The sequence below is a fragment of the Phaenicophaeus curvirostris genome, chromosome 30, assembly GCF_032191515.1.
Source record: "Phaenicophaeus curvirostris isolate KB17595 chromosome 30, BPBGC_Pcur_1.0, whole genome shotgun sequence".
Taxonomy (NCBI): domain Eukaryota; kingdom Metazoa; phylum Chordata; class Aves; order Cuculiformes; family Cuculidae; genus Phaenicophaeus; species Phaenicophaeus curvirostris.
In genome coordinates, this window is record NC_091421.1 from 4,387,860 (window position 1) to 4,415,333 (window position 27,474).

Genomic DNA, 27,474 nt, shown 5'->3' on the forward strand with positions numbered 1-27,474 from the left:
GACCCCCGCGACCCCCCCCCCGCCCAACTAGGACCCCCCTCTGGGCTCCCCCACGTCCCCCCCTAAGTCCCCTTCTATCCCCCCCATGACTCCCCACGCCCCACCACGTCCCCCACATGCCCCTCCATGTCCCACTCATATTCCCCCCATATCCCCTCTATGTTCCCCACCATGTCCCCCTCTGTCCCCCCTATAGGCCACTCACGTCCCCCCCATATCCTCCCATATCCCCCAATATCCCCCCTATATCTCTCATATCCCCCCACATCCCCCATTTCCGCTCATATCCCCCCCATATCTCCCTTATCCCCCCATATCCCCCCGTATCCCCCATATGCCCCCCAAATCCCCTATATCTGCTCATATCCCCCCAATATCCCCATACCCCCCATATCCCCCCCAATATCCCCCATATCCCCCCATATCCCCCCCAATATCCCCATATCCCCCCAATATCCCCCCATACCCCCCCAATATCCCCATACCCCTCCATATCTCCCCATATCCCTTATATCCCCCCAATATCCCCCATATCCCCCCAATATCCCCTATATCCCCCCATACCCCCAGATCCCCCCAATATCCCCATGCCCCCCCTTATCTCCCCATATCCCCCGTATATCCCCCATATCCCCCCATACACCCCCATATCCCCCCAATATCCCCTCATATCCCCCCTAGATCCCCCCACATCCCCCCCTGCCCCCCCAAATCAACAACCATCACGTTCTCAGCTCCAAACCCAACACGGTTTCTCACTTCCAGACACACGCGCAGAGGACGCTCCACACGCCCCCCCCCCCAAACCCCGACCCCCCTCCCCGACCCCCCAGCCCCACCCCCCACCCCACAACCCCCCCCCCCCGCCCCCCCAAACCCGGAGCCCCCGCTCAGCCCCACACGCGCTGCCGGGGGCGTCACAGCTTGGGGGGCCCCTACATTCATGGGAGGGGGGGGGCGGCAAGGGGCCCCCCCCCCGAGGTCATGGGGGGGTCCCCGGTGTCCCCCCCCCTCCCCGTGGCACAAGGTGGGGGGGGTGGCTCTATCCTAACGCGGAACGAAGCAATAAATTAACGAGGATCCCGAGGGGACACCGAGAAAAGGGGGGGGGGGGGTGTACAAAAGGTCCTTGTAGAAAAGGGGGGGGGCGGGGGGCTGCTCCGGACCTGGAGGGGACAGGGGACAGGGGGGACATGGGGGGGACATGGATGGAGGGACATGGATGGGGTGACACAGATGGGGGTGACAAGGGCAGGGGGGTGACATGTAGGGGTGACACTGGGGGGGTGACATGGATGGGGTGACAAGGGCAGGGGGGTGATGTGGGGGTGACATGGGGTGGTGACACAGATGGGTTGACATGTGTGAGGGGTGACAGATGAGGGTGACATGGATGGGGTGACACAGATGAGGGTGACAAGGGCAGGGGGGTGACATATAGGGGTGACATTGGTGGGGGTGACAGATGAGGGTGACATAGATGGGGTGACGGGGTGACATGGGGGTGACATGAATGGGGTGACAAGGGTGGGGGGGTGACATGGGGAGGTGACAAGGGTGGGGGGTGACATGGGGAGGTGACATGGATGGAGTGACATAGATGGGGGTGACACATGAGGTGCCACATGGAGTGACATGGCGGTTGACATGGATGGGGTAACACAGGCGAGGGGTGACAGATGAGGGTGACAAGGGTGGGGGGTTGACCGATGAGGGTGACATGGATGGGGTGACATGGATGGGGGGGTGACAGTGCTGGGGGTGCCACATGGGGTGCCACATGGGGGTGAGATGGCTGCACCCCCACTCCATGGTGGGGATCCGCTGTCCCCGTGCTCTGGTGTCACCGGCGGTGACGAGGCCGCATTGAGGGGTGGTGGGACAGGGTGGGGACAGGACCAGCGGAGACCCCGTGGGGACAGCAGGTGCCCCCGTCACCCCCCAGGCGCGGCTACACCAGCGCCGCGCGGGGCACGCAGGGGCCCACGCTGGCACAGCTGCTGCGGCGCCGCGGGCCGGGGGTGGCCACGGGGCCGGTAGCCACCCCGGCGGGGCTGGTAGCCCCCTTGGCGTGACCGGTGGCCCCCTTGGCGTGACCGGTGGCCCCCTTGGCATGGCTGGTGGCTGCTTCGGCGGGGCCGGCGGCCGCTTTGGCGTGGGCGGTGGCCCCTTCGCTGGAGCCGGTGGCCCCCTTGGCATGGCTGGTGGCCGCTTGGGCCTGGCTGGTGGCCCCCTCGGCGGGGCTGGTGGCCGCTCTGGCGGGGCTGGTGGCCCCCTCGGCGGGGCAGCCGTGCTGGAGCAGGATGTCGGCGCAGTCCTGGCTGCCGGCGCGGCGGGCGTAGAAGAGCGCCGTGCGGCCATGGGCGTCCCTCGCCCCCACGTCCGCCCCGTACTGCCGGCACAGGCACCTCAGACACCGCAGCCACCTCACGGCCACCTCATGGCCACCGTGGCCACCCCACGGCCACCCCATGGCCTCCTCAACCATCCCACGTCCCCAAGAACTTGCCGTCTCCTCTATAGACATCCCAAGGTCCCCAAGATCCCACCACAGTCCCCATGACCCACCACGTCTTCCACAGGAACCCCATGGTCCCCATGACCCATCACACCTTCCACAGCCACCCCATGTCCCCATGACCCACCATGGTCCCCATGATCCATCACACCTTCCACAGCCACCCCATGTCCCCATAACCCACCATGGTCCCCATGACCCATCACACCTTCCATAGCCACCCCATGGTCCCCATAACCCCACCATGGTCCCCATGACCCATCACACCTTCCACAGTCACCCCATGGTTCCCATGACCCACCACATCTTCCACAGGAACCCCATGACCCCATCATGGTCCCCATCACCCACAATGTCTTCCACAGCCATCCCACTGTCCCTAGGACCCCACCACGGTTCCCAGGACCCCACCATGTCTTCCACAGCCACCCCAGGATCCCCATGACCCCACCATGGTCCCCATGACCCCACCATGTTCACCATGACCCACCACGTCTTCCATAGCCCCCACCATGGTCCCTGTGACCCCACCATGTTTCCCATGACCCATCACACCTTCCACAGCCACCCCATGGTCGTCAAGACCCCGCCATCGTTCCCATGACCCCACCATGTCTTCCACAGCCACCCCAGGATCCCCATGACCCCACCACATCCCCCTGACCATGTTGTGGTCCTGAAGACCTTGCCATCTCCTCTATAGTCAACCCAAGATCCCCCTGACCCACCACATCATCCATAGCTCCCACCATGGTCTCCAAGACCCCATCATGGTCCCCATGACCCACCACGTCTTCCACAGCCACCCCATGTCCCCATGACCCCGCCATGGTCCCCATGACCCACCACGTCTTCCACAGCCACCCCATGGTCTCCATGACCCACCATGGTCCCCATGACCCATCACACCTTCCATAGACCCCACCACGGTCCCTGTGATCCCATCATGTTTCCCATGACCCATCACACATTCCGTAGCCACCCCATGGTCCCCATAACCCCACCATGGTCCCCATGACCCACCACATCTTCCACAGCCGCCACCATGGTTCCTATGACCCCACCATGGTCCCCATGACCCATCACACCTTCCACAGCCACCCCATGGTCCCCATGACCCACCATGGTCCCCATGACCCATCACATCTTCCACAACCACCCCATGGTCCCCATAGACCCCACCATTGTCCCCATGACCCCACCATGGTCCCCAAGACCCACCACATCATCCACAGTCGCCACCATGGTCCCCATGACCCCTCCATGGTCCCCGTGACCCCCCAGCGCCGTCCCTGTCCCCCCGCCAGGCTCACCCACACCAGGAGCTGGGTGATGACCACCAGGGCCATGTCGCAGGCCACGTGCAGGGCCGTGCGCCGGTCGGCGTCGCCGGGGCTGGCGTTGAGCTGCTCCTTCTTGCTGTGGGCCAGGAGCAGCAGCACCTTCTCCAGGTCCTGCTCCCTCACCGCCCGCAGCAGCTGCTCCCCCAGCGGCTCCTCGCCCGGCGGCAGCGGCGCCACGAACAGACGCTGCTCGTATTTGGCCCGGATCCACGACTCCCGCTCCTCCCTGCGCGGCCAGCGGGAACCATGGGGCGGGGGGGACCCCAACATCCAGGGGGGGCCGTGGGGGTTGGGGGACCGAGGGGGTTTGGGGGGACCCCAACATCTGGGGGGGGCCATGGGGGTGGGAGGACCCCAAAACCCAAGGGGGGACCATGGGGGGATGATGGGAGTGTGGGGGACCCCAGAATCCAGGGGTCCATGGGGGTTGAGGGGGGTCAGAGGGACCCCAACATCCAGGGTGGGGCCATGGGGCTGAGAGGACCCCAAAATCCAAGGAGAAACCATGGGGGTGACCCCAGAATCCAGGGGGGGCATGGGCGGACCATGGGGACAGGGGGGACCTCAGAATCCAGGGGGGGCCATGGGGATTTGGGAGGAGCCAGAGGGTCTGGGGGGACTCCAGATTCCAGGGGGGGCCAGGGGGTTTGGGGGGACCCCAACATCCTGGGGGGGCCATGGGGGTTCGGGGACCGAGGGGATTTGGGGGGACCCCAGAATCTGGGGGGGACATGGCGCAGGGGGGATCCCAGAATCCAAGGGAGAACGACAGGGGGACCATGCGAGTTTGGGGGGACCCCAGAATCCAGGGGGGCCTAGGGGGTTTGGAGGGAGCTAGAGTGTTTGGGGGACCCCAGAATCCAGGGGTCATGGGGACAGGGGTGACCCCAGCATCTAGGGGGGGCCTTGGGGCTGGGAGGACCCCAGAATCAAGGGGGACCATGGGGGTTTGGAGGGACCCAGAGTGGGTGGACCCCAAAATCTGAGGGGGGCCATGAGGCTGGGGGGACCCCAAAACCCAAGGGGGGACCATGGGGGGACGATGGGGGTGTGGGGGACCCCAGAATCCAGGGGTCTATGGGGGTTGGGGGGAGTCAGAGGGACCCCAACATCCAGGGGGGACCATGGGGTGGGGGGGACTCCAGAATCCAGTGGGGGGCGGGAGGTTGGGGGGAGCCAGGGGGTTTGGGGGGACCCTAGAATCCATGGGGGGAATGGGGGGACCATGAGGGTGGGGGGGACCCCAGAATCCAGAGGGGGCATGGAGGGTTTGTCGTGGCCCAGAGGGTTTGGGGGGACCCCAACATCCAGGGGGGCCATGGGGCAGGGGGGACTCTAGAATCCAAGGGAGCCATGGGGGTTGGGGGTATCCAAGGGGTCTGGGGGACCCCAACATCCAGAGGGGCATGGGGGGACCATGGGGGCGGGGGGGACCCCAGAATCCAAGGGGGAACGTTGGGGGCTTGGGGGGACCCAGGGGATTTGGGGGATCCCAGAATCCAGGGGGCACCATTGGGGTTTGGGGGGACCTAGAGGGTTTGGGTGGACCCCAACATCTGGGGGGGGGGCATGGGGGTAGGAGGACCCCAAAACCGAAGGGGGGACCATAGCGGGACCATGGGGGGGGACACCCCAGATTCCAGAGGGGGCATGGAAGGATTGTGGGGATCCAGAGGGTCTGGGGAGACCCCTACCTCCAGGGGGTCTATGTGGGTTGGGGGGAGCCAGGAGGTCTGAGGGGACCCCAGAATCCAGGGGGGGCATGGAGGGGGAGCCAAGGAGTTGGGGGCACCCCAGAATGCAGGGGGCCAAGGGTTTTTGGGGGAGCCAAGGGGTTTGGGGGGACCCGAGAATCAAAGGGAGGGCATGGGGGGCTTGGGGGGACCCAGAGGGTTTGGTGGGACTCCAACATCTGGGGGGGCCATGGGGCTGAGGTGACCCCAAAATCCAAGAGGGAACCATGGGGGGAACATGGGGGTGGGGTGTACCCCAAAATCCAGGGGGACATAGGGGTTTTGGGGAGCCAGGGTGTTTGTGGGGATCCCAGAATGCAGAGGGCCCACGGGGGTTTGGGGGGACCCTAGAATCCAGGGGGGGCCGTGGGGGTTGGGAGGAGCCAGGGGGTTTGGGGGGACCCCAAAATCCAGGGGGCGGCGTGGGGGGGCTGGGGGGACCCAGAGGGTTTGGGGGGCCTCCAGAATCTGGGGGGGGGGCAGGGAGGTTTGGGGGAGTCAAGGAGGGCCAGGGAGTGGGGGGAACCCCAACATCCAGGGAGGGCCGTGGGGCTGGGGGGTCCCCAGCGTCCAGTGGGGACATTGGGGGTGCCCTTGAGGGGACAGGGGCGTCCCCAGCATCCAGTGCGGATAAAGGAGGGGTGGGAGGTGCCTTGGGGGAGGATAGGGGGGTCCCCAGCATCCAATGGGGACACGGGGGTCCCCAACATCCAATGGTGACATAGGAGGGGTGGAGGGTGCCTTGGGGGGGGGCAGAGGGGTCCTCAACATCCAATGAGGACATAGGAGGGGTGGGGGGGTGCCCGAGGGTCCCCAGCATCCAATGGGAATAAAGGGTGGGTGGGTGACTTGGGGGGGCAGGGGGGTCCCCATCATCCAGTGGTGACATTGAGGGGGGTGGGGGTTGCCCTGGGGGGTCCCCAACATGCAATGAAGACATGGGGGGGTGCCCTGGGGGGCGCAGGGGGATCCCCAACATCCAATGGGGACACGGGGGGGTGCCCTGGGGGGGACATTGTGGGGTCCCCAACAACCAATGGTGACATAGGAGGGGGGTGGAGGGTGCCCTGGGTGGGGGCAGGGGGGTCCCCAACATCCAATGAGGACATGGTGGGGGGGTGCCCTGAGGGTCCCCAGCATCCAATGGGAATAAAGGGTGGGTGGGTAGGTGGGTGACTTGGGGGGGCAGTGGGGTCCCCATCATCCAGTGGCGACATTGAGGGGGGTGGGGGGTGCCCTGGGGGGTCCCCAACATGCAATGAAGACATGGGGGGGTGCCCTGGGGGGCGCAGGGGGATCCCCAACATCCAATGGGGACACAGGGGGGTGCCCTGGGGGGGACATTGTGGGGTCCCCAACATCCAATGGTGACATAGGAGGGGCGTGGAGGGTGCCCTGGGGGGGGGCAGGGGGGTCCCCAACATCCAATGAGGACATGGGGGGGGGTGCCCTGAGGGTCCCCAGCATCCAGTGGGAATAAAGGGTGGGTGACTTGGGGGGGCAGGTGGAGTCCCTAGCATCCAGTGGCAAAATTGAGGGGGGTAGGGGGTGCCCTGGGGGGTCCCCAACATCCAATGGGGACACGGGGGGGTGCCCTGGGGGGGACATTGTGGGGTCCTCAACATCCAGTGGGTACAAAGGGGGGGTTGGAGGGGCCTTAGCATCCCTGCGGTCAACCAAGGATGGGGGTGGGAGTGGGGGTGTCCGGTTCTTGGGGTTGGGGGTGGGGTGATGACCCAGTGAGGGGGTCCCATGGGCCAAGGGGGGGGTCACCCACCGTGTGGCGTCGGGCGTGGGCTTGCAGCGCCCACGGGGGTCGCGCTCCCAGATGCGGTTGGCGGTGGCGTTGCCGATGGAGGCGAGGACGAGCGTGAGGTCGCGGGGCCAGTCGTCCAGGTCGAGCGAGCGGACGCGGGACACGTGGGTGCCCAGGTTGCGGTGGATCCCCGAGCACTCGATGCAGATCAGGGCGCCCAGGTTGAGGCTGGCCCAGGTCGGGTCTGCGGACGGACAGCGGTGGGACCACCACGAGGACACCACGGGGCAGCCCTGGCCTTCTGGGGGCCACACGGTGGCCCGCGAGGTGGCCCTGGTGACACCTGCGGCTTCCTACACAGGGCATTGGGTGGCCCAGGGCATGGGGTGGCTCATGATAGGAGATGGCTCATGGTTGGAGATGGCCCAGGGCATGAGATGGCTCTTCCATAGCCCCCAACATGATCCCCATGTCCCCATCGTGGTTCCCATGACCCATCACACCTTACACAGCCACCCCATTAGTCCCCATGACCCCACCATGGTCCCCATGACCCACCACGGGTTCCATAGCCCCCACCATGTTCCCCAAGACCCCACCACAGTCCCCATGACCCACCACATCTTCCACAGCCCCCACCATGGTCCCTGTGACCCCATCATGTTTACCATGACCCATCACACCTTCCACAGCCACCCCATGGTCCCCATGACCCCACCATGGTCCCCATGATCCACCACATCGTCCACGGGGTGGCCCTGCCCTTCTGGGGGCCACAAGGTGGCCCACGAAGTGGCCATGGGGGCACTTGCAGCTTCCTACTCAAGGCATTTGGTGGCCCAGGGCATGAGGTGGCCCATGGTGACACATGGCACATGGTGACACATGGCACATGATGTTTGCTAGCCCAGGCCATGAGGTGGCTCGTGGTAGGAGATGGCCCAGGGCATGAGGAAGCCCATGGTGGCACATGGCACATGATGTTTGCTAGCCCAGGGCATTGAGTGGCCCATGGCACGAGGTGGCTCATGGTAGGAGATGGCCCAGGGTAAGAGATAGCTCATGGTAGGAAGTGGCTCAAGGTAGGAGGTGGCTCATGGTTAGGAGATGGCCCATGGCATGAGGTGGCTCATGGTGACACATGGTGTTTTCTGGCCCAGGTCATTGAGTGGCCGATGGCATGAGACAGCTCATGGTAGGAGATGGCTCATGGCATTAGGTGGCTCAAGGTAGGAGATGGCTCATGGCATTAGGTGGCTCAAGGTAGGAGGTGGCCCATGGCATGAGGTGGCCCTTGGTGTCACATGGTGCTTCCTAGCCCATGGCACCGGGTGGCTCATGGCACGAAATGCCCCGTGGCTCTAGGTGGCCCATGGCAGTACGTGACCCACCCATGGTCCCACACGGCCAGCAGCTCCTGTGGCCCCCATGGCCCGTGGCACCGTGCAACCCACGGTTCCTTGTGGCCAGTAGCCCCACATGGTCCCACAAAGCTCATACCACCCCATGCCCACGGCTCCCCATGTCCCCCCGTGACCCATGGTGGCCACTCACTGGGGGCCCCGCAGTCCACGCAGAGCGAGTTGCCCTGGGCGTTGCGGATGGCCTGGATGGCCACGGCTTCGCTCTGGCTGTCCATGCGAGCCTGGAGGACACACGGGTTGGGGAGGGTCAGCAGGGGGTGGAAGGGACGTGGTGACCCCCACCCCCCACCCCTGGTCACCCAGGAGGTCCTTCCTACCTTGTTCTTGCTGCTCTCGCAGCACTGCAGGCTGGCCAGGATCTGACTCTCGATGGCCTGCACCCAGGCGTCACGCTCCTCGAAGCTGCCCGCCTCGAAGTGCCACGTCTGCCCCGTGCTCGACACGATGAGGAACTCGAAGTTCTCCTCCTCTGTGGGACCACAGACCCCCACGGTGGGATGGGGGCCACGCGGCGTGGTGGGTCCCACGCCCAGGAGGCGCTGGGTGGCCCCAGCACCCACCTTGTCTCCTCCACACCCACCTCCTTAGACCCTACAAGGTGGGTCCCATGCCCAGGAGGTACCGGGTGGCCCCAGTGCCCACCCTGAGCCCCCAGCTCCACCTTAGACCCAGCGAGGTGGGTCCCATGCCCAGGAGGTGCCAGGTGGCCCCAGCACCTACCTTGTCCCCTCAGCACCCAATGAGGTGGAACCCAGGCCCAGGAGGTTCTGGGGGGCCCTGGAACCCACTTTGTCTTCTCCACACCCAACAAGGTGGGTCCCATGGCCGGGAGGTTCCGGAGAGCCCCAGCGCCTGCCCTGTCCCCAACACCTCCTTAGACCTAACAAGGTGGGTCCCATGTCCAGGAGGTTCTAGAGGGCCCCAGTCCCCACCCTGTGTCCTCAACACCTCCTTAGACCCAACGAGGTGGGTCCCATGCTCTGGGTGGCTCCAGTACCTCCTCTGTCCCATCAACACCCAACAAGGTGGGTCCCATGCCCAGAAGGTGCTGGGTGGCTCCAGCATCTACTTTGTTCCCTCCACATCCACCTCCTTAGACCCAGCGAGGTGGGTTCCATACCCAGGAGATGCCAGGTGGCCCCAGCACCCCCCCTGAGCCCCCAACACCCAACAAGGTGGGTCACATACCCAGGAGATGCCAGGTGGCCCCAGCACCTACCTTGTCCCCTCAACACCCAACAAGGTGGGTCCCATGCCCAGGAGATGCCAGGTGGTCCCAGCACTCCCCCTGAGCCCCCAACACCTCCTCACACCCAACGAGGTGCCCACCCCGATGGTCCCCACCATCCAAAGCCCCCCTGGGCGCTGGCAGGGGTGGTGGGGGTGGTGGGGATGGTGGGCACCCCACATTACCTGTTTTATAAATATTTCGTAAACTACCAAAGCTTTTTAATTTCCACATTTTGCGCTTGGCTGCGAAGGGTCCGGAGCAGCGGGGACGGAGAGAGGAGACGGGGAGAGAGGAGACGGGGCCAGAGGAGACGAGGAGCCAGCAGAGAGAGGAGATGAGGAGCCAGCAGAGAGAGGAGGAGATGGGGCAAGAGTCAGCGGAGAGGAGACAGAGTCACCAGAGGAGCCCACAGAGCCCAGGAGGGGACACGGGGGACAGCGCTGGGGTTGCAGGCGGTGGAAGAGCGAGGAGGACACGCCAGGGAACAGGGCAGCAGGGGCTGAGCGCGGCAGAACCATGGAATGCGTTGGGTTGGGTTGGGTTGGAAGGGACCTCCAAGCCCAGACAGTTCCAACCAGGGACACCTTGCACAGGATCAGGGGCTCCAAGCCCCATCCAACCTGGCCCTGAACACCTCCAGGGATTCAGCAGAACCACTGCCATTGTGTCACTTGGCTTCATGGGTTGAGGGGTTTAATCATGGAGTGGGTTGGAAGGGACCTCCAAGCCCATCCAGTTCCACCCCTGCCATGGGCAGGGAATCACAGAATCCAGAAGGTCCTGAGCTGGACCCACAAGGATCATCGAGTCCAACTCCTGGCCCTGAACAGGTCACCCCAACACTCACACCGTGTGTCTGAGGGTGTTGGTCAAATGCTCCTGGAATATTATCAGGCTTGGCACCATGATTGCTTCCCTGGGTTCCCTACTCCAGAGCTCCACCACCCTTGGGATGAAGAACCTTCTCCTAATGTCCAACCCAACCCTCCTCTGTGACACCTTCCAGCCATTCCCTTGACTCTCATCATGGGTCACCAGAGAGAAGAGCTTTCTCTTCTCCAGGATCAACTCTCTCAGCCTGTCCTGGTATGGGAGGTCCTCCAGCCCTCAGATCTTCTCCGTGGCCTTCTCAGACCCAGATCCAGTGTTTGCTGGAGCCTTGGGTCACCACCCCCGTGGGATGCGGTGCCACAGGCACCATTCATGAGTGACCGGAGCTCAGGGCACCTTCCCCAGGGCTCTTACCTTCCGCCTGCCCGGCCGAGCTTTCCGTCTTGGACGGCGTCATCAGCTTCTTCCGCCGGTGCTTCTTCCTGTCGATCATGGGTGATGGTGGTGGGTCCTTGCCCGAGCTGCCAGGGCTGGAGATGGCTTCGAAGGGGATGTCTGCCAAGAGACCCGCACGTTGAGGGGCTGGGGACACCGAGCCTGCCAGGGCCGTGGTGTTCACCAGGACTATGGGGGCCACCAAGGTTACCAAGTCCACCAGAACCATCAGGGTCACCAGATCTACCAAGGCCACTGTGCTCACCAGGATTACCAGGGTCACCAAGTCCAATAGGGTCACTGGAGCCACTAGGGTCACCCAGTTCACCAGGGTCACTTGGGCTCCCCAGGGTCACCAGGGTGACCAAGTCCACCAAAGCCACTGGGCTCAATGAGGTCACTGGGCTTACTAGGACCACCAAGGTCACCAGGGTCACCAGGGTGACCAAGTCCACCAGAGCCACTGGGCTCACCAGGCTCATAAAGGCCATTGGGCTCGCTGGGGCCACCAAGTCCACCAGGGCCATTGAAACCACCAGAGTCACCAAGTCCAATAGTGTCACTGGAGCCACCAGGGTCACCCAGTTCACCGAAGCTACTGGGCTCACCAGGGTCACCAGGGTGACCAAGTCCACCAAAGCTACTGGGCTCACAAGGGTCACTTGGGCTCACCAGGGTCACCAGGATCACCAAGTCCACCAGAGCCACTGGGCTCACCAGAACCATCAGGGTCACCACATCTACCAAGGCCACCATGCTCACCAGGATTACCAGGGTCACCAAGTCCAACAGGGTCACTGGAGCCACCAGGGTCACTCAGCTCACCAGGGTCATCCAGTTCACCAGGGTCACCTAGTTCACCAGGGCCACTGGGCTCACCAGGGTCACTTGGGCCCCCCAGGGTCACCAGGATGACCAAGTCCACCAGAGCCACTGTGCTCACCAGGATTACCAGGGTCACCAAGTCCAACAGGGTCACTGGAGCCACCAGGGTCATCCAGTTCACCAAAGCTACTGGGCTCACCAGGGTCACTTGGGCTCACCAGGGTCACCAGGGTGACCAAGTCCACCAGAGCCACTGGGCTCACCAGGCTCATAAGGCCCATCGGGCTCACTGGGGTCACCAAGTCCACCAGGGCCATTGAAGACACCAGGGTCACCAAGTCCACCAGAGCCACTGGGCTCACCAGAACCATCAGGGTCACCACATCTACCAAGGCCACTGTGCTCACCAGGATTAGCAGGGTCACCTAGTCCAATAGTGTCACTGGAGCCACCAGGGTAACCAGGATGACCAAGTCCACCAAAGCTACTGGGGTCACTGAGGTCACTGGGCTCACTAGGACCACCAAGGTCACCAAAGCCACTGGACTCACCAGGGTTACTGGAGCCAGAAAGGTCACCAGAACTGTTGGAGCCACCAAGCTCACTAACATCCACCAGGGCCTCCAGGATCACCAGGGCCACCAAGCGCCCCCGAGTCCCCAGGCCCACCAGGCCCAGTGGGGCCACCACAGCCGAGGTCCCTGGCTCTGCCCCAGGGAGATGACCACGTCCAGGAGCATGGGAGGTCCCGGGGAGGAGGAGGCCACTCACCGGAGCTGGAGAGCTTGGCGCTGGAGGCCGAGGCGCAGCGCTGCAGGGACCTCTCGCCCTTGCCCGCGCTCTTGGTCCCTGGCTCCGGGGGGAGGCTCAGCCCCACGGGGGAAGCGCCGCCTGTGGTGGGGACAACCGGTGACACAGAGGTCCCCATGGACACCACCACCACCACCCCCGCCTTGGTCCTCACCGCCAGCCTCGGACGCCGAGCCCACGTCCTTCACCAGCCCGTTGATGCTGGCCGAGGGGCCGCAGGCGGAGATGGCGCGAGGAGGACGCTTGCCGGGGACCTTGACCGTGGTCCGGAGAAGGTCCATCTCCTTCCCATGGGTGCTGTGGATGTAATCCTGGATGGGGACACACGGGTGATGAGACTGAGGGGCCCTTCGTCCATGGGGACAAGGGTGGGTCCCACACCCAGGAGGCGCTGGGTGGCACCAGAACCCTCCCTGTCCCCCCCCGTCCACCTCCTCACACCCAATGAGGTGGGTCCCAAGTCTATGTCATGTTGGGTGTCACCAGCACCCACTCTGTCCCCTCCACACCCACCTCCTCACACCCAACAAGGTGGGTCCCAAGTCTATGTCATGTTGGGTGTCACCAGCACCCACTCTGTCCCCTCCACATCCACCTCCTCACACGCAATGAGGTGGGTTCCACACCCATGACATGTTGAGTGGCCCCAGTGCCCACTCTGTCCCCTCCCCATCTACCTCCTCACACCCAACGAGGTGGGTCCCACACCCAGGAGGTTCTGGGTGGCCCCCTGGCATGGGGACAGCAATCGTGGCATGGGGACACATGGTGTGGTGTCCCCTCACCCGCAGGGACAGGGCTGGGGATGGGGTTGGTGCTCACGTTGATGCTGGGGTGGTAGAAGAGGAGCCCGTTGCTGGACAAGGTCACGTACTTCTTCTTCCACTCCTTGTTGAGGGAGTTGCCGCTGCGCTTCAGCAGGAAGCTCTGGGGACACAGGAGAGGGTGACGGGGACGCCGTTGGGGACACGGTCACATCCCACCACTGCCACCACCTCCCCACTCACCTGCTTGATTGGGATGGCGCGGCCGCTGCCGGCCACCTCGCCGCGGCTGTCCAGGCTCCGCTTCTCCGAGTCACTGCCCCGACGCGTCTGCGGGCACGGGGACATGGGGACATGCTCAGGGGGACACGGGGACACACTCGGGGGACACGGAGACACCCTGGGCTGCCCATACATCCTGAGTCCCATGGTGGAAGCCACATGTCCCCCTGTGCCACCACCCCCGTCAGGGGACACCACGGGTGCCACATGTGCCCTGTGGCCACCATGTCCCCTTGTGCCACCACCCCAATGGCAGGGGATACCCAGTGTGACACGTGCCCCCTGTGGGCACCTCAGAGGACACCACAGATGCCCCATGTCCCTCTGTCCACTCTCTCTACCAGGGGACACCTTGGGTGCCCCATGTCCCCTGTGGCCACCTCAGAGGACACCCTGGGTGCCCCATGTCCTCTTGTGCCACCATCCCAATGCCAGGGAACACCCAGGGTGCCACCTGTCCCCTCCCCACCAGGTGACACCGTGGGTGCCCCATGTCCTCTGTGGCCACCTCAGAGGCCACCATCGGTGTCCCCCCAGCCCCCTGTGTCCCCGTGAGGGTCCCCGTGCACTCACGGCGAAGAGGCTGGTGCGGCGCTTGGCTGCTCGGTGCAGGGAGCCGGGGGTGCCCAGGACGGGGGGCACCTCTCCCCGAAGCTCTCGGTGGCTCACGTTGGGTGTGGACGGCAACGAGGAGGAGAAGTCACTCGTGTGGCCACCGTTGCTGGCCTGGACAAGCCACAGGGTCAGCGTGGAGCCACCAAGGTGGCCACGGGGCTGGCGAGGTGGGGTCGGGGGGTACCTGGCCGGGGTGGGCGCCCCCGACGGGGGTGGAGGCGGCCGAGTGGCTGGGGGTGCTGGGCAGGGACTTGCAGGATGCCAGGAGCTGCTGCTGCTTCTTCAGAGCCACCACCTTCTGGGCCACTGCGCCCGCAGCCGCGCGTCAGCGGGTCACGGGACACCAGCCCGGCCACTGCATCCACCCGCCTGGCCACCAGATCCATCCCGCCCGGCCACCAGCCCCAGACCACAAGGATGTGGGTCCCCATCCCACTTGGCCACCAGCCCCGTCCCACTTAGCCACCAGATCCATCCCACTCAACCACAGTTCTCATCCCACTTTGCTACCAGCTCCATCCTGCCTGGCCACCAACCCCTTACCGCCTGGACATGGTCCGCATCCCATCGGGCCACCAGCCCCATCCCACAAGGACATGGTCCCCATTCCACCTGGCCACCAGCCCCATCCCACTTGGCCACCAGTCCCATCCCACAAAGACCTGGACATGGTCCCCATCCTAACTGGCCACCAGCCCCATCCCACGAGGACATGGTCCCCATCCCACCGGGCCACTAGCCCCATCCCACAAGGACATGGTCCCCATCCCAACTGGCCACCAGCCCCATCCCACCTGGCCACCAGCCCCACCCCACAATGACCTGGATGTGGACCCCATCCCACTTGGCCACCAGCCCCATCCCACAAGGATGTGGTCCCCATCCCACCTGGCCACCAGCCCCATCCCACCCACCCATGCTCACCTGTCCCACCTGGCCACCAGCCCCAACCCGCTCTTGCCACCACCCCCAGCCTCCATCCCGGGGCCGGTGGAGCCACCACCCACCCTCGGTGAAGACCCGATCAACGTTGAGGCCGTAGGTGGCGCAGGTCTCGTAGTAGAGACACCTCTTCATCTCGGCGCAGAGCGCTTGCGCGCGGGCGTCCTCGATCACCCGGGGGTTGGAGGCGCTGATCTTGTCTGGGGGGGCAGCAGGTGAGTTGGGGGATGTCCTCTCCCCGTCCCCGGCCGGTCCCCTGTCCCCAGCTCACCCTGGGTGCCCACCAGTGCCAGGGCCACCTCGCCGGCACCGCGGTGGCCGCTGAGCAGCTCATGGAGCCGCGTCACCTCCTCGAAGCTGCTCTCGTTCTCCAGGCTGAAGACGAAGATGATGGCGTCCGCCCAGCTGGCAAACTGGGGGGGACGCGGGGCGGGGTCAGGGGTGGTGGCTCTGGCCACCGCGGCCCCCCCGGCCCCCACCAGCCCCTACCTTGGCGTCCGGGGCTCCGCCCTCCTCCCGGATGAGCAGGAGGTGGCTCTGGCCATCGACCGTCACCTCGCGCTTGAACTGGCCACCTGGAGGGTGTGGAGGAGACGGGGAGCCCTGAAGGTGGGTCTGGTCGGTAGCCTTGAGAACTTCATGGCCCAACACTACAGCCTCGTCCATCCCATGGCCATGTCCAACACCACACCTGGTCCATCCCATGGCCATGCTCAACACCACGACCTCCATCTCTTGTTCATCCATGGCCATGGCCAGCACCACGACCTTCTCCAGTCACGGCCACACCCTGCACCACAGCCTGGTCCATCCATAGCCATGCCCAACATCATGGCCCCATCCATCTCATGGCCATGCCCAGTACCATGGCCTTGTCCAACCCAAGGTCATGTCCATCACCTCAGCCTTGTCCATCCTATGGCCATGCTCAACACCACGACCTTCTCCATCCATGGCCATGCCCAGCACCATAACCTCATCCCTCCCATGGCCATGCCCAACACCATGTCCTCATTCATCTCATGGCCATGCCCAGCACCACGTCCTTGTCCATCTCATGGCCGTGCTCAACACCACAGACTTGTCCACCATGGCCATGCCCACCACCACGACCTCACCTGTAACCTTAACCTTGACTGCCCCCCTGACTTCCTCCAGCCCCATGGCCATGGCAACCACCATGGCCTTGTGAATCTCCAGGCCTTCCCCGCCCCAGAGCTGAGCCCAGCACCATGGCCTTGCCCAGACACACAGCTCTGTCCTCCCGTGGCCAAGCCCAACCCTATAGCCATGGTCATCCCAAGGCCAACCTCATGGCTGAGCCCAACCTCATGGTCACGTCTACCCCATGGCCAACCTCAACCCCATAGCCAAGCCCAGAATCCATGGCCATGACCAACCCTATAGCCATGTCCATCCCATGGCCAAGCCCAATCCCACGGCCACGGCCATCCCATTGCCAAGCTCAACCCCATATACAAGCCCAACCTCCATGGCCATGCCCAACCCTACAGCTGTGTCCATCCCATGGCCAACCCCAACCCCATGGCCGAGCCCAACCCCATGGTCAAGCCTAACCTCATGGCCACATCCATCCCATGGCCAACTTCAACCCCATGGCTGAGTCCAACCCCACGGCCAAGCCCAACCTCATGGTTATGTCCATCCCATGGCCAAGTCCAACCCCATGGCCAAGCCCAACCTCATGGTTATGTCCATCCCATGGCCAAGTCCAACCCCATGGCCAAGTCCAACCTCATGGCCACATCCATCCCACGGCCAAGCCCAACCCCATGGCCAAGCCCAACACCATGGCCAAGCACAACCTCATGGCCACATCCATCCCATGGCTGAGCCCAACCTCACGGCCAAGCCCAATCCTATATCCATGGCCATCTCCATGGCCAAGCCCAACCTCATGGCCACGTCCATCCCATGGCCAAGCCCAAGCCCGTGGCCACTCACTCTCAGTGGGCTCCAGGCCCACGTAGGAGCCGGTGAGGAAGCGGTGGACAAGCGCGGACTTTCCGCTCTTGCTGCTGCCCAGGACGCCCTGCGGAGAGGGAGATGCGGCGTCACCGAGAGCCAGGACAGGAGGACACATGCCAGGACACATGGCCACGGTACCCACCAGGCGGATCTCGGGGACGGAGCGGCTCAGGGTCCATTCCTGGCTGTTCACCAAGGCCTCTGTGGGGAGGAGAGGGGTGAGATGGTGCCCAGGTGCCTCCGGCCACCAGCCTGGAGGGTGACACGGCCGCCCCCGGCCCTGCGGCAGCGGCACCATCCCGCGGGGGCGGCCACCAGCCGTCACCAGGCAACCGCACCGAGCCTGGCGGGGGCGGCGGGCGGCACGCAGAGATGCCGTGTGGTGGGGATGGGGACGTGGGCACCAGGAGACGAGGACACGAGGATGCGGTGTGGTAGGAGGACATGGAGCTGGGGACGTGACAGGGGCCAGGACATGGTGGGGCCAGGACGTGGTGTGGGGACACGATGGCATCAGGACACGATGGGCACCAGGATGCAATGGGTGCCAGGACGTGATGGGCACCAGGTGGTGGTGTGGGGACACGATGGATGCCAGGACATAATGTGGGGACATGATGGCACCAGGACACAGCCTAGGGACACGATGGCGCCAGAACACGATGGACACCAGGACAGTGTGGGGACATGGTGGGTGCCAGGTTGTGATGAGCACCAGGACATAGCATGGGGACATGATGGGATCAGGACACGATGACACCAGGACACGATGGACACCAGGACACAGTGAGGGGACATGGTGGGATCAGGACATGACAGGCACCAGGACGCAAGGGGTGCCAGGAGATGAGGGGTGCCAGGACATGGTATGGGGACATGATGAGCACCAGGACACAGTGTGGGGACACTATGAGTGCCAGGACGTGACGGCACCAGGACATAGTGTGAGGATGTGTTGGCACCAGGACACAGTGTGGGGACGTGACAGCACCAGGACATGATGTGGGGATGTGATGGCACCAAGATATGATGTGTTGGCACCAGGACACGATGGCCCCAGGACATGGCTTGGGGATGCGATGGCACCAGGATACAGTGTGGGGACACGATGGCACAAGGACACAGCTTGGGGACACAATGGCACCAGGACACAATGGGCACCAGGACACAATGGGCACCAGGATGTGATGGCACCAGGACATGATGGACACCAGGACATGGCACAAGGACATGATGAGTGCCAGGACACAATGGCACCAGGACACAGTGTGGGGACATGATGGCACCAGAACACGATGGCCTCAGGACATGATGGACACTAGGATACGGCACAAGGACATGATGGGTGCCGGGATGTGATGGGCACCAGGACAGCGTGGGGACACGATGGCACCAGGACACGACTTGGGGACATAATTGCACCAGGACATGGCACAAGGACACAATGGGCACTAGGACACGGCGTGGGGACATGATGGCACCAGGACACGATGGCACCAGGACCCGAATTGGGGACGTGATGGCACCAGGACACGACGGCACCAGGACCCGACTTGGGGACGCGATGGCACCAGGACACGGCGTGGGGACGTGATGGCACCAGGACACGATGGACACCAGGATATGGCACAAGGACACGATGGGTACCAGGACACGATGGCACTAGGACACGACTGGGGGACATGATGGCACTAGGACACGATGGCACTAGGACACGATGGCACCAGGACATGGCACAAGGACACGATGGGTGCCAGGACACGATGGCCCCAGGACACGATGACACCCGAGGCGGTGGCAGCTGTGGTGCAGGTGGCAGCCCCGGCAAGTGGCACGAGGCCGGGAGGGCTGGCACGGTGACACCAACAGACACGTGGCACGAGGACGGCGCCACCCCCCGCCTCCTGCCCGGGGAAAGGGGGAAACTGAGGCAGGGAAGAGGCTCCCCCCACCCCGTGCCTCAGTTTCCCTCATGCCACACACGGGTCTGTTGCCCCCCACCCAGTGCAGCCCTGGGGAAACTGAGGCACAGCACAACCCCCCCATGGCATAGACTCTACCCCCCAGCCCCATCTCTCCTGCACCCAGGGCCCTGAGGGCCGCAGGGGAAACTGAGGCACGGCCAGCGAGGAGACGTAGGCATCGATTCTAGCCCCCCAGCCCCATCCCTGCTGCACCCAGGGCCCCGAGGGCTGCAAGGGAAACTGAGGCACAACCCAACTATCTCACAGCATGGGTGGCGAGGAGACTCAGGCATTAATTCCAGCCCCCCAGCTCCATCTCTCCTGCACCCAGAGCCCTGAGAGCCACAGGGGAAACTGAGGCACGGCCAGCAAGGGGACTCAGACACTGATTCTACCCCTGTAGCGCCATCTCTCCTGCACCCAGAGCCCCAAGGGAAACTGAGGCACGGCCCAACACTCCATGGCACAGGTGATGAGGAGACTCAGACATCGATTTTAGCCCCTCCAGCCCCATCTCTCCTGCACCCAGGGTCCCGAAGGCCACAGGGGAAACTGAGGCACGGCCAGTGAGGAGACTCAGACATCAATTCTAGCCCCCAGCGCCAGCTATCCTGCACCCAGGGCCCCGAGGGCCACAGGGGAAACTGAGGCACGGCTGGTGACGAGACTCGGACACTAATTCTACCCCTCCAGCTTCATCCCTCCTGCACCCTGGCCCTGAGGGCTGCAGGGGAAACTGAGGCACGATCAACAAAGAGACCCGGGCGTCTATTCTAGCCCCTCATCCCCATCCCTGCTGCACCCAGGGCCCTGAGGGCCACAGGGGAAACTGAGGCACGGCTGATGTGGAGACTCACACATCGATTCTAGCCCCCAGCCCCATCTCTCCTGCACCCAGGGCCCCGAGGGCCGCAGGGGAAACTGAGGCAGGGGGTGACTCACTGGGGGGGGGCGCTGCCCTGGCCGTGTCGGGTCCGAGGGGAGCCCAGGGGGGCGGGGGGTGCGCTGGGGGGGCCGCGGGGCTCTTGGCGAAGATGCCGCTGATGAACTTGAGCATCTTTCGGTCGCGGGTGGAGGCTCGGCCGGCCTCGCGCCCCCGTTTCAAGCCGGTTTCGGGGGCTCCGGGCTGGGGGGGCCCCAGGACGGACCCCCCCCCGGGCCCGGGGTGCAGTTCGCTGTTATCCAGGGTTTTGCTCTTGGCTCGACGGGGCGAGAGGCGAGCGCGGGGCTTGGGGGTCACCTCGACACCCGCTTTGCCCCCCCCGACGGGGCGACCCCCCCCCCTCGCTCTCAGGCCACGACAAGCGGCTGCCGGCGGCTTTGGGGGTGCCCTTAACCCCCCCCATGGGCTCGGGGGGACCCCTGACAACCCCCCCCCGCCCCCCCCCGAAAGGGTTTGGGGCCGGCGAGGCGCAAGCGGCGCGGGGGGGGCGGGGGAGGAGGAGGGGGGGCGGCGGGGGGGGGCGTGGGGGGGGCGGCGACCCCCTCGGGGGGCATCGCGGGGCCCCCCCATGTGGCCTGAGCCAGAGGGGGGCGGCGAGGCGGGGGGGGAGGTTGGCAGCCCCCCCCCGCAGAGCCCCCCCCCCCCGCCTCCAAGGTGCCCTTGGCCCCCCCCCGCGGGATGGGGGGGGGGTCGGGTCTGGGGGGGGCGCCGGGGGGGGGCAGGGAGGCGGGTTTGGGGGGGGACGAGCGGCGGCGGGGGGGGCGGCAGGGAAGCGGGGGTCGGGTTTGGGGGGGACGCTGGGGCGGGGGGGGGCAGCGAGGAGGGTTTGGGGGGGGGCCGGCGGGGGGGGGCAGCGACGCCGGGTCGGGTTTGGGGGGGAGGAGAGGAGGAGGATGGGGGGGGGGGGGCGTGGGAAAAAGCGGCGGGGTCGGGTCTGGGGGCGGGGGGGGGGGCCAATGCCGGGGGTCGGGGGGGGGTGCCGGGGGGGGGGAGTCCCGCGGGGGGCTGGGGGGGGGGGCCGGGTCGGGGGTCCCCGAGCCGGGGGTACTTATCCACAGAGCGTCCTGGCGCTGGAAAAGCCGCTCGGGCCTCTTGGCTTTGCCAGCGGGGGGGTCAGCGGAGCCCCCAGCATCCTCCCCCCCCCCGGCTCGGGGGGGTCCATCGGGGGGTGTCCCCCCCCCCGCCCCCTCCCACCGATTCGAGCTTGACGAGGGTGAGCGAGATGAGGTAGGTGGTCCGGCGCTGCAGCCCCGAGCTCCTGCTCATGGGTGCGGGCAGGGCCCCCCCCCCCCCCAACCCCCCGGACCCCCCCCCCTCCCCTCCCCAACCTCTCAGGCTCGGGGCAGGTAGGTTAACCCCCCCCACCCCCGGCCCCCCCCCCCCCCGGGGACCCCCCCCCCGCCGCCTCCGCCTCCCGAGCCGAGCCCGGAGCCGCCGGCAGGATCCGCCCAGCACAGAGAATCCGCCGCCCCCGGAGGGGCTGGGACCGGCCCCCCCCCCTAAAACACAGCCCCCCCCCCCCCCAAAGGGACAGCCCCCCCGAAGAGACAGCCCCCCACCGAAGAGACAGCCCCCCCCCCCCCAAAGGGACAGCCCCCCCCCCAAAGGTACAGCTCCACCCCTAAAGACACAGAGCCCCCCCAAAAGGGACAGCCCCCCCATTAAAACACAGCCCCCCCAAAGGGACAGCCCCCCCCCTCTGAAACACAGACCCCCCCCAAAGGGACAGCTCCACCCCTAAAGACACAGACCCCCCCCGAAAGGGACAGCCCCCCGCCAAAAAGTGACAGCCCCTCCCTAAAACACAGCCCCCCCCAAAGGGACAGCCCCCCACCTAAGAGGCAGCCCCCCCCAAAGGGACAACCAACCCCCCAAAGGGACAGCTCCACCCCAAAGGGACAGCCCGCCCCCCCAAAGGAACAGCCCCCCCCCAAATGGACAGCCCCCCACCTAAGAGGCAGCCCCCCCCTGAAACAGAGCCCCCCACCCAAAGGGACAGCCCCCCCCCAATGGACAGCCCCCCCACCTAAGAGGCAGCCCCCCCTCAAAGGGACAGCCCCCCCCAAAATGGACAGCCCCCCACCTAAAAAGCAGCCCCCCCCTAAAACACAGCCCCCCTCCCCAAAGGGACAGCACCACCCCAAAGGGCAGCCCCCCCATCCGAAGAGACAGCCCCCCCCGAAGACACAGGCAACCCCGAAGAGAGACCCCCCCACTCTTACAGACGGGGGGGGGAGCAGATGGGGTGGGGGGTTCGGGGGGGGGGCACGGGGAGGGCCTGTGGGGGGCGCTGTGGGGCCGCGGGGTTCCGGGGATGGTCACAGGGGGGCGCTCGGGGAGGGGGGGGGCAAGAGGGGGGCGCTCCCCCCACTCCTGGTTTTTTTCCCATTTTCCCAGCAATTTTTAGCAGCGGGAACATCCTCCGCATCCCGTTGCCATGGCAACGCGGGGATGGGGCGGGGGGGGGGCGCACACGACACCCGAGCTGGGGGGCGGGGGGGGCTCAAGGGGTGCCCCCCCTTTCTGTGGGTGCTAGGGGGGTTCTCAAGGGGTGCCCCCCCCCCCCACTTGGATGCCCTTAGCCCCCCCCTCCCTTGGCATGGAGACACCCCCCCCCGGGACAGCCGTGTGCCGCCCCCCAAGTCCTCCTGCCCCCCCCCGATTTTGGGGGGCTGGGGGGGCGTCCTGTGCCCCCCCTATGTTGAGGGGCGGGGGGGGCAATGAGCAGCCCCCCATAGATGTTGGGGGGCTGGGGGGTCCTGTGCCCCCCTCCCGATGTTGAGCGGCGAGGGGGGCAATGAGCAGCCCCCCCTTTGATGTTGGGGGGCTGGGGGGGTTCTGTGACCCCCCCCAGTTTTGGGGGGCTGGGGGGAGATCCTGTGACTCCCCCCAATATTGAGGGGTGGGGGGGCAATTAGCAGCTCCCTCCCCTTGATGTTTTGAGGTTTGGGGGGCCCTGTGCCGCCCCAAATATCGAGGAGCAGGGGAGAGCAATGAGGAGCCCCCCTCCGCGATTTTGGGGTGCTGGGGGGGTGTGATCCTGTGCCCCCCCCCCCCCCCCGGTGCTGGCTTTGGGTACCACTTTGAGAGCGCTTAGCAACAAGGCATCCCCCTGCATCCCTGTCGCCATGGCAACCGCGATGCGGGGGTTCAGCATCTCGAGCGACGGGAAGAAGAAGGGGGGGGACACCAACCCCCGCGCCCCCGCTGACGCCACCCTCCCCCCAAAATCAGCCCCCCTCCCCCCAAATCAGCCCCCCCCCCCCCAGTCATTTCCCCCCCCCACCCGGAGGTGAGGAAATGTCGCGTCAGCAACCGCAGCCACGGCTCCGGAAACCGCTTGATGGCAGCGGCGCTGGGGGGGGGGGCACCCCAAAACAGCCCCCCGACCCCCCTCTCAGCGTCCCGAACCCCAAAAGGGTCCTTGGGGGGGTCACACGGGGGGGCAGGGGCAACAGCGGGCAGGATCGAGCCCCCCCGGGAGGGGGACGGCAGCTTCTGTCCATCTGTCCTTCCAGCAGCCGGCTGCTTGTCCACCCAGCTGTCCACCCGTCCACTTGTCCACCCATCCATCCATCGACCAACCAACCGCTTGTCCGTCTGTCCATCCACCCATTCGTGTCCATCCATCCCTCTGTCCGGCTGTCCAGCCATCAACCAGCCGCTCGTCCGTCCGTCCATCCATCCATGCGCCTCCCCGCCCATCCATTTGCCCATTATCCCTCTGCCTGTCCATCCGTCCATCTGTCCATCCATCCATCTGTCCATCCATCCATCTGTCCATCCATCCATCCATCCATCCAACTCGCTGCTCATCCATCCCTCTTCCTGTCCTTCATCCCTTTGCCTGTCCATCTGTCCATCTGTCTATCCCCCCATCCCTTCCTCCATCCATCCATCCATGCCTTCAGCCAGTTACCTGTCCACCTGTTCACCCAACTCTCATCTTTCATTCCTCTGCCTGTCCATCTGTCTGTCCACCCACCCATCCATCCACTCATCCATCTGTCCATCCATCTATCCATCCCTTCAGCCAGCTACCTGTCCGTTTGTCCATCCATCCACTCACTCATCCACCCGTCCATCTGCTTGCCCATCCATCTGCCTCCCTTCCATCCATCCATCCATCCATCCATCCATCCATCCATCCATCCACCCACCCCTCTTCCTGTCCAAGCATCCATCCATCCATCCATCCATCCATCCATCCATCCATCCATCCATTCATCCATCCATCCATCATCTTCCATCCATCCCTCTTCTTGTCCTTCATTCCTCTGCCTTCCGTCCATCCATCCATCCGTCCATCCATCCATCCATCCGTCCATCCATCCACTTGTCCGTCCACCCGTCCATCTGTCCACCCTTCCATTCATCCACCCCTCTTCCTGTCCATCCATCCGTTCACCTGTCCATCCATCTCTCTTCTTTTCCTTCATTTCTCTGCCTCTCCATCCCTTCATCCCTCCATCCATCAATCCATCCATCCATCCATCCATCCCTCCATGCATCTGTCCATCCATCCATCCACCCCCCTTCCTGTCCGTCCATCCATCCATCCATCCATCCATCCATCCATCCATCCATCCATCCCTCCATGCATCTGTCCATCCATCCATCCATCCACCCCCCTTCCTGTCCGTCCGTCCATCCATCCATCCATCCATCCATCCATCCATCCATCCATCCATCCATCCATCCATCCCTCCCTCCATCCATCTGTCCATCCATCCATCCACCCCCCTTCCTGTCCATCCATCCATCCATCCATCCATCCATCCATCCATCCATCCATCTGTCCATCCATCCATCCACCCCCCTTCCTGTCCATCCATCCATCCATCCATCCATCCATCCATCCATCCATCCACCCACCTTCTTGTTCTTCATTCCTCTGTCTCTCCGTCCGTCCATCCATCCATCCATCCATCCATCCATCCATCCATCCATCCATCCCTCCATCCACTTGTCCGTCCACTCTTCCATCCATCTATCTCCCTTCCTGTCCATCATTCCCTCCTTTCATCCCTCCTTTTATCTCTCCTTTCATCCCTCCATCCCTCCATCCATCCATCCATCCCTCCCTCTGTCTGTCCATCCATCCATCCATCCATCCATCCATCCATCCATCCCTCCATCCCTCTATCTCTCCATCCATCCATCCATCCATCCATCCCCCTGTCCATCCCTCCACCTCGTTCCGTACCTTGCAGGGCGCGGAGGCTGTCTGTGAGTCCGACCCTCAGCCGTGTGTCCGGCACCGTCTCCACCAGGCGGATCAGCCTGTTGAGGTTCCTCTTGGCCCCCTCGTGCCGCCTCACCTCGGCGCGGATGGCGGCCACCACGTCCTGCCGGGGGGGCCCCATGGCTCCTCATCGGCCCCGGAGACCTTCTTCATCCGCTGCCGCCCCGCTTCCTGCCGTCGTCACCAACGTGGGGCTGGCGTCACCAACGTGGGGCTGGGTCACCTCAGCGGAGTAGGGTTGGTGTCACCTCTGTGGGATTGGCATCACCTCTATGGGGTTGGTGTCCCCTCAATGGGGTTGGTGTCCCCTCTATGGGGTTGGGTCACCTCTATGGGGTTGGTGTCCCCTCTATGGGGGTGGGGTCACCTCTGTGGGGTTGGGTCACCTCCATGGAGTGGGGTCGCAGTCCCCTCTATGGGGTTGGGTCACCTCTATGGGGTTGGCGTCACCTCCATGGAGTGGGGTTGGTGTCACCTCCATGGGGCTGAGTCACCTCTATGGGGCTAGTGTCACCTCTATAGGGCTGGGTCACCTCTCTGGGGTTGGTAGGTGTCACCTCTGTGGGGTTGGTGTCACCATTGTGGGGCTGGGTCACCTCTATAGGGCCAGGTCACCTCTATGGGGTTGGTGTCCGCTCAATGGGGTTGGTGTCACCTCTATGGGGTTGGTGTCCCCTCTATGGGGCTGGGTCATCTCTATAGGACTGGGTCACCTCTATGGGGTTGGGGTCACCTTCATGGGGCTGGGTCACCTCAATGGGGTTGCTGTCCCCTCTGTGGGACTGGTGTCACCACTGTGGGGTTGGGTCACCTCTATGGGGCTGGAGTCACCTCTGTAGGGCTGCTGTCACCTCAAGGTAGTTGATGTCCCCTCTGTGGGGTTGGTGTCCCCTCTGTGGGGTTGGTGTCCCCTCTATGGGGCTGCTGTCACCTCCGTGGAGCTGCTGTCACCTCAATGGTGTCCCCTCTGTGAGGCCGGTGTCCCCTTTCTGGGGCTGCTGTCACCTCCGTGGGCTCAGTGTCCCCTCCATGGTGTTGGTGTCACCTCAGTGGGGTTGGTGTCACCTCAGTGGGGCTGCTGTCACCTTGGTGTCCTCTCTGTGGGGTTGATGTCCCCTTTCTGGGGTTGGTGTCACCTCTGTGGAGCTGCTGTCACCTCAATGGCATTGCTGTCCCCTCTGTGGGATTGGTGTCCCCTTTCTGGGGCTGGCGTCACCTCTGTGGGGTTGGTGTCCCCTCTATGGGATTAGCGTCACCTCAATCTGGTTGGTGTCCCCTCCGTGGAGCTGCTGTCACCTCTGTAGAGCTGCTGTTACCTCTGTGAGGCTGGTGTCCCCTTCCTGGGGCTGCTGTCACCTCTGTGAGGCCGGTGTCCCCTTCCTGGGGCTGCTGTCACCTCTGTGAGGCTGGTGTCCCCTTCCTGGGGCTGCTGTCACCTCAATAGGGTTGGTGCCCCCTCTGTGGGGTTAGTGTCACCTCAGTCTGGTTGGTGTCCCCTCTGTGGAGCTGCTGTCACCTCCGTAGAGCTGCTGTCACCTCTGTGAGGTCGGTGTCCCCTTCCTGCGGCTGCTGTCACCTCAGTGGGGTTGGTGTCCCCTCTATGGGGTTAGTGTCACCTCAATCTGGTTGATGTTCCCTCTGTGGAGCTGCTGTCATCTCCGTGGGGCTGGTATCACCCTGGTGTCCCTTCCATAGGGCTGGCGTCCCCTCTTTGGAGCTCCTGTCACCTCCGTAGAGCTGCTGTCACCTCTGTGAGGCTGGTGTCCCCTTCCTGGGGCTGCTGTCACCTCAATGGGGTTGGTGTCCCCTCTGTGGTGTCGGTGT

At 64.6% G+C, this 27,474-nt stretch overlaps 1 protein-coding gene across 1 annotated transcript; it reads right to left on the reverse strand.

Annotated features, from left to right (window-relative positions):
* Positions 1-1,951: 1,951 nt before the first annotated feature.
* On the reverse strand, positions 1,952-25,792 carry AGAP2 (ArfGAP with GTPase domain, ankyrin repeat and PH domain 2). Its single transcript, XM_069878953.1, has 19 exons — positions 25,612-25,792; positions 17,641-17,699; positions 17,475-17,562; positions 15,999-16,084; positions 15,781-15,922; positions 15,575-15,709; positions 14,752-14,873; positions 14,526-14,678; positions 13,914-14,000; positions 13,729-13,833; positions 13,061-13,217; positions 12,868-12,987; positions 11,251-11,391; positions 10,188-10,247; positions 9,092-9,243; positions 8,905-8,995; positions 7,372-7,594; positions 3,832-4,087; positions 1,952-2,392 (listed from the first exon to the last, which is right to left on the reverse strand). Exons 1-19 carry the CDS (start codon positions 25,769-25,771, stop codon positions 1,952-1,954), a joined length of 2,778 nt encoding a protein of 925 aa, XP_069735054.1. The 5' UTR covers positions 25,772-25,792.
* Between the last annotated feature and the right edge of the window lie 1,682 nt (positions 25,793-27,474).

What these genes read in the sequence shown, in the direction of transcription:
- AGAP2 (XM_069878953.1), bottom strand. Translation starts at nt 25,771, where the DNA reads ATGGGGCCCCCCCGGCAGGACGTGGTGGCCGCCATCCGCGCCGAGGTG. An exon ending in CAGCCTCCGCGCCCTGCAAG is followed by an intron (nt 17,700 to 25,611) that starts GTACGGAACGAG and finishes TCCTCCCCACAG; the next exon opens with AGGCCTTGGTGAACAGCCAG. An exon ending in CTCGGCCGGGCAGGCGGAAG is followed by an intron (nt 10,248 to 11,250) that starts GTAAGAGCCCTG and finishes GACCCTTCGCAG; the next exon opens with CCAAGCGCAAAATGTGGAAA.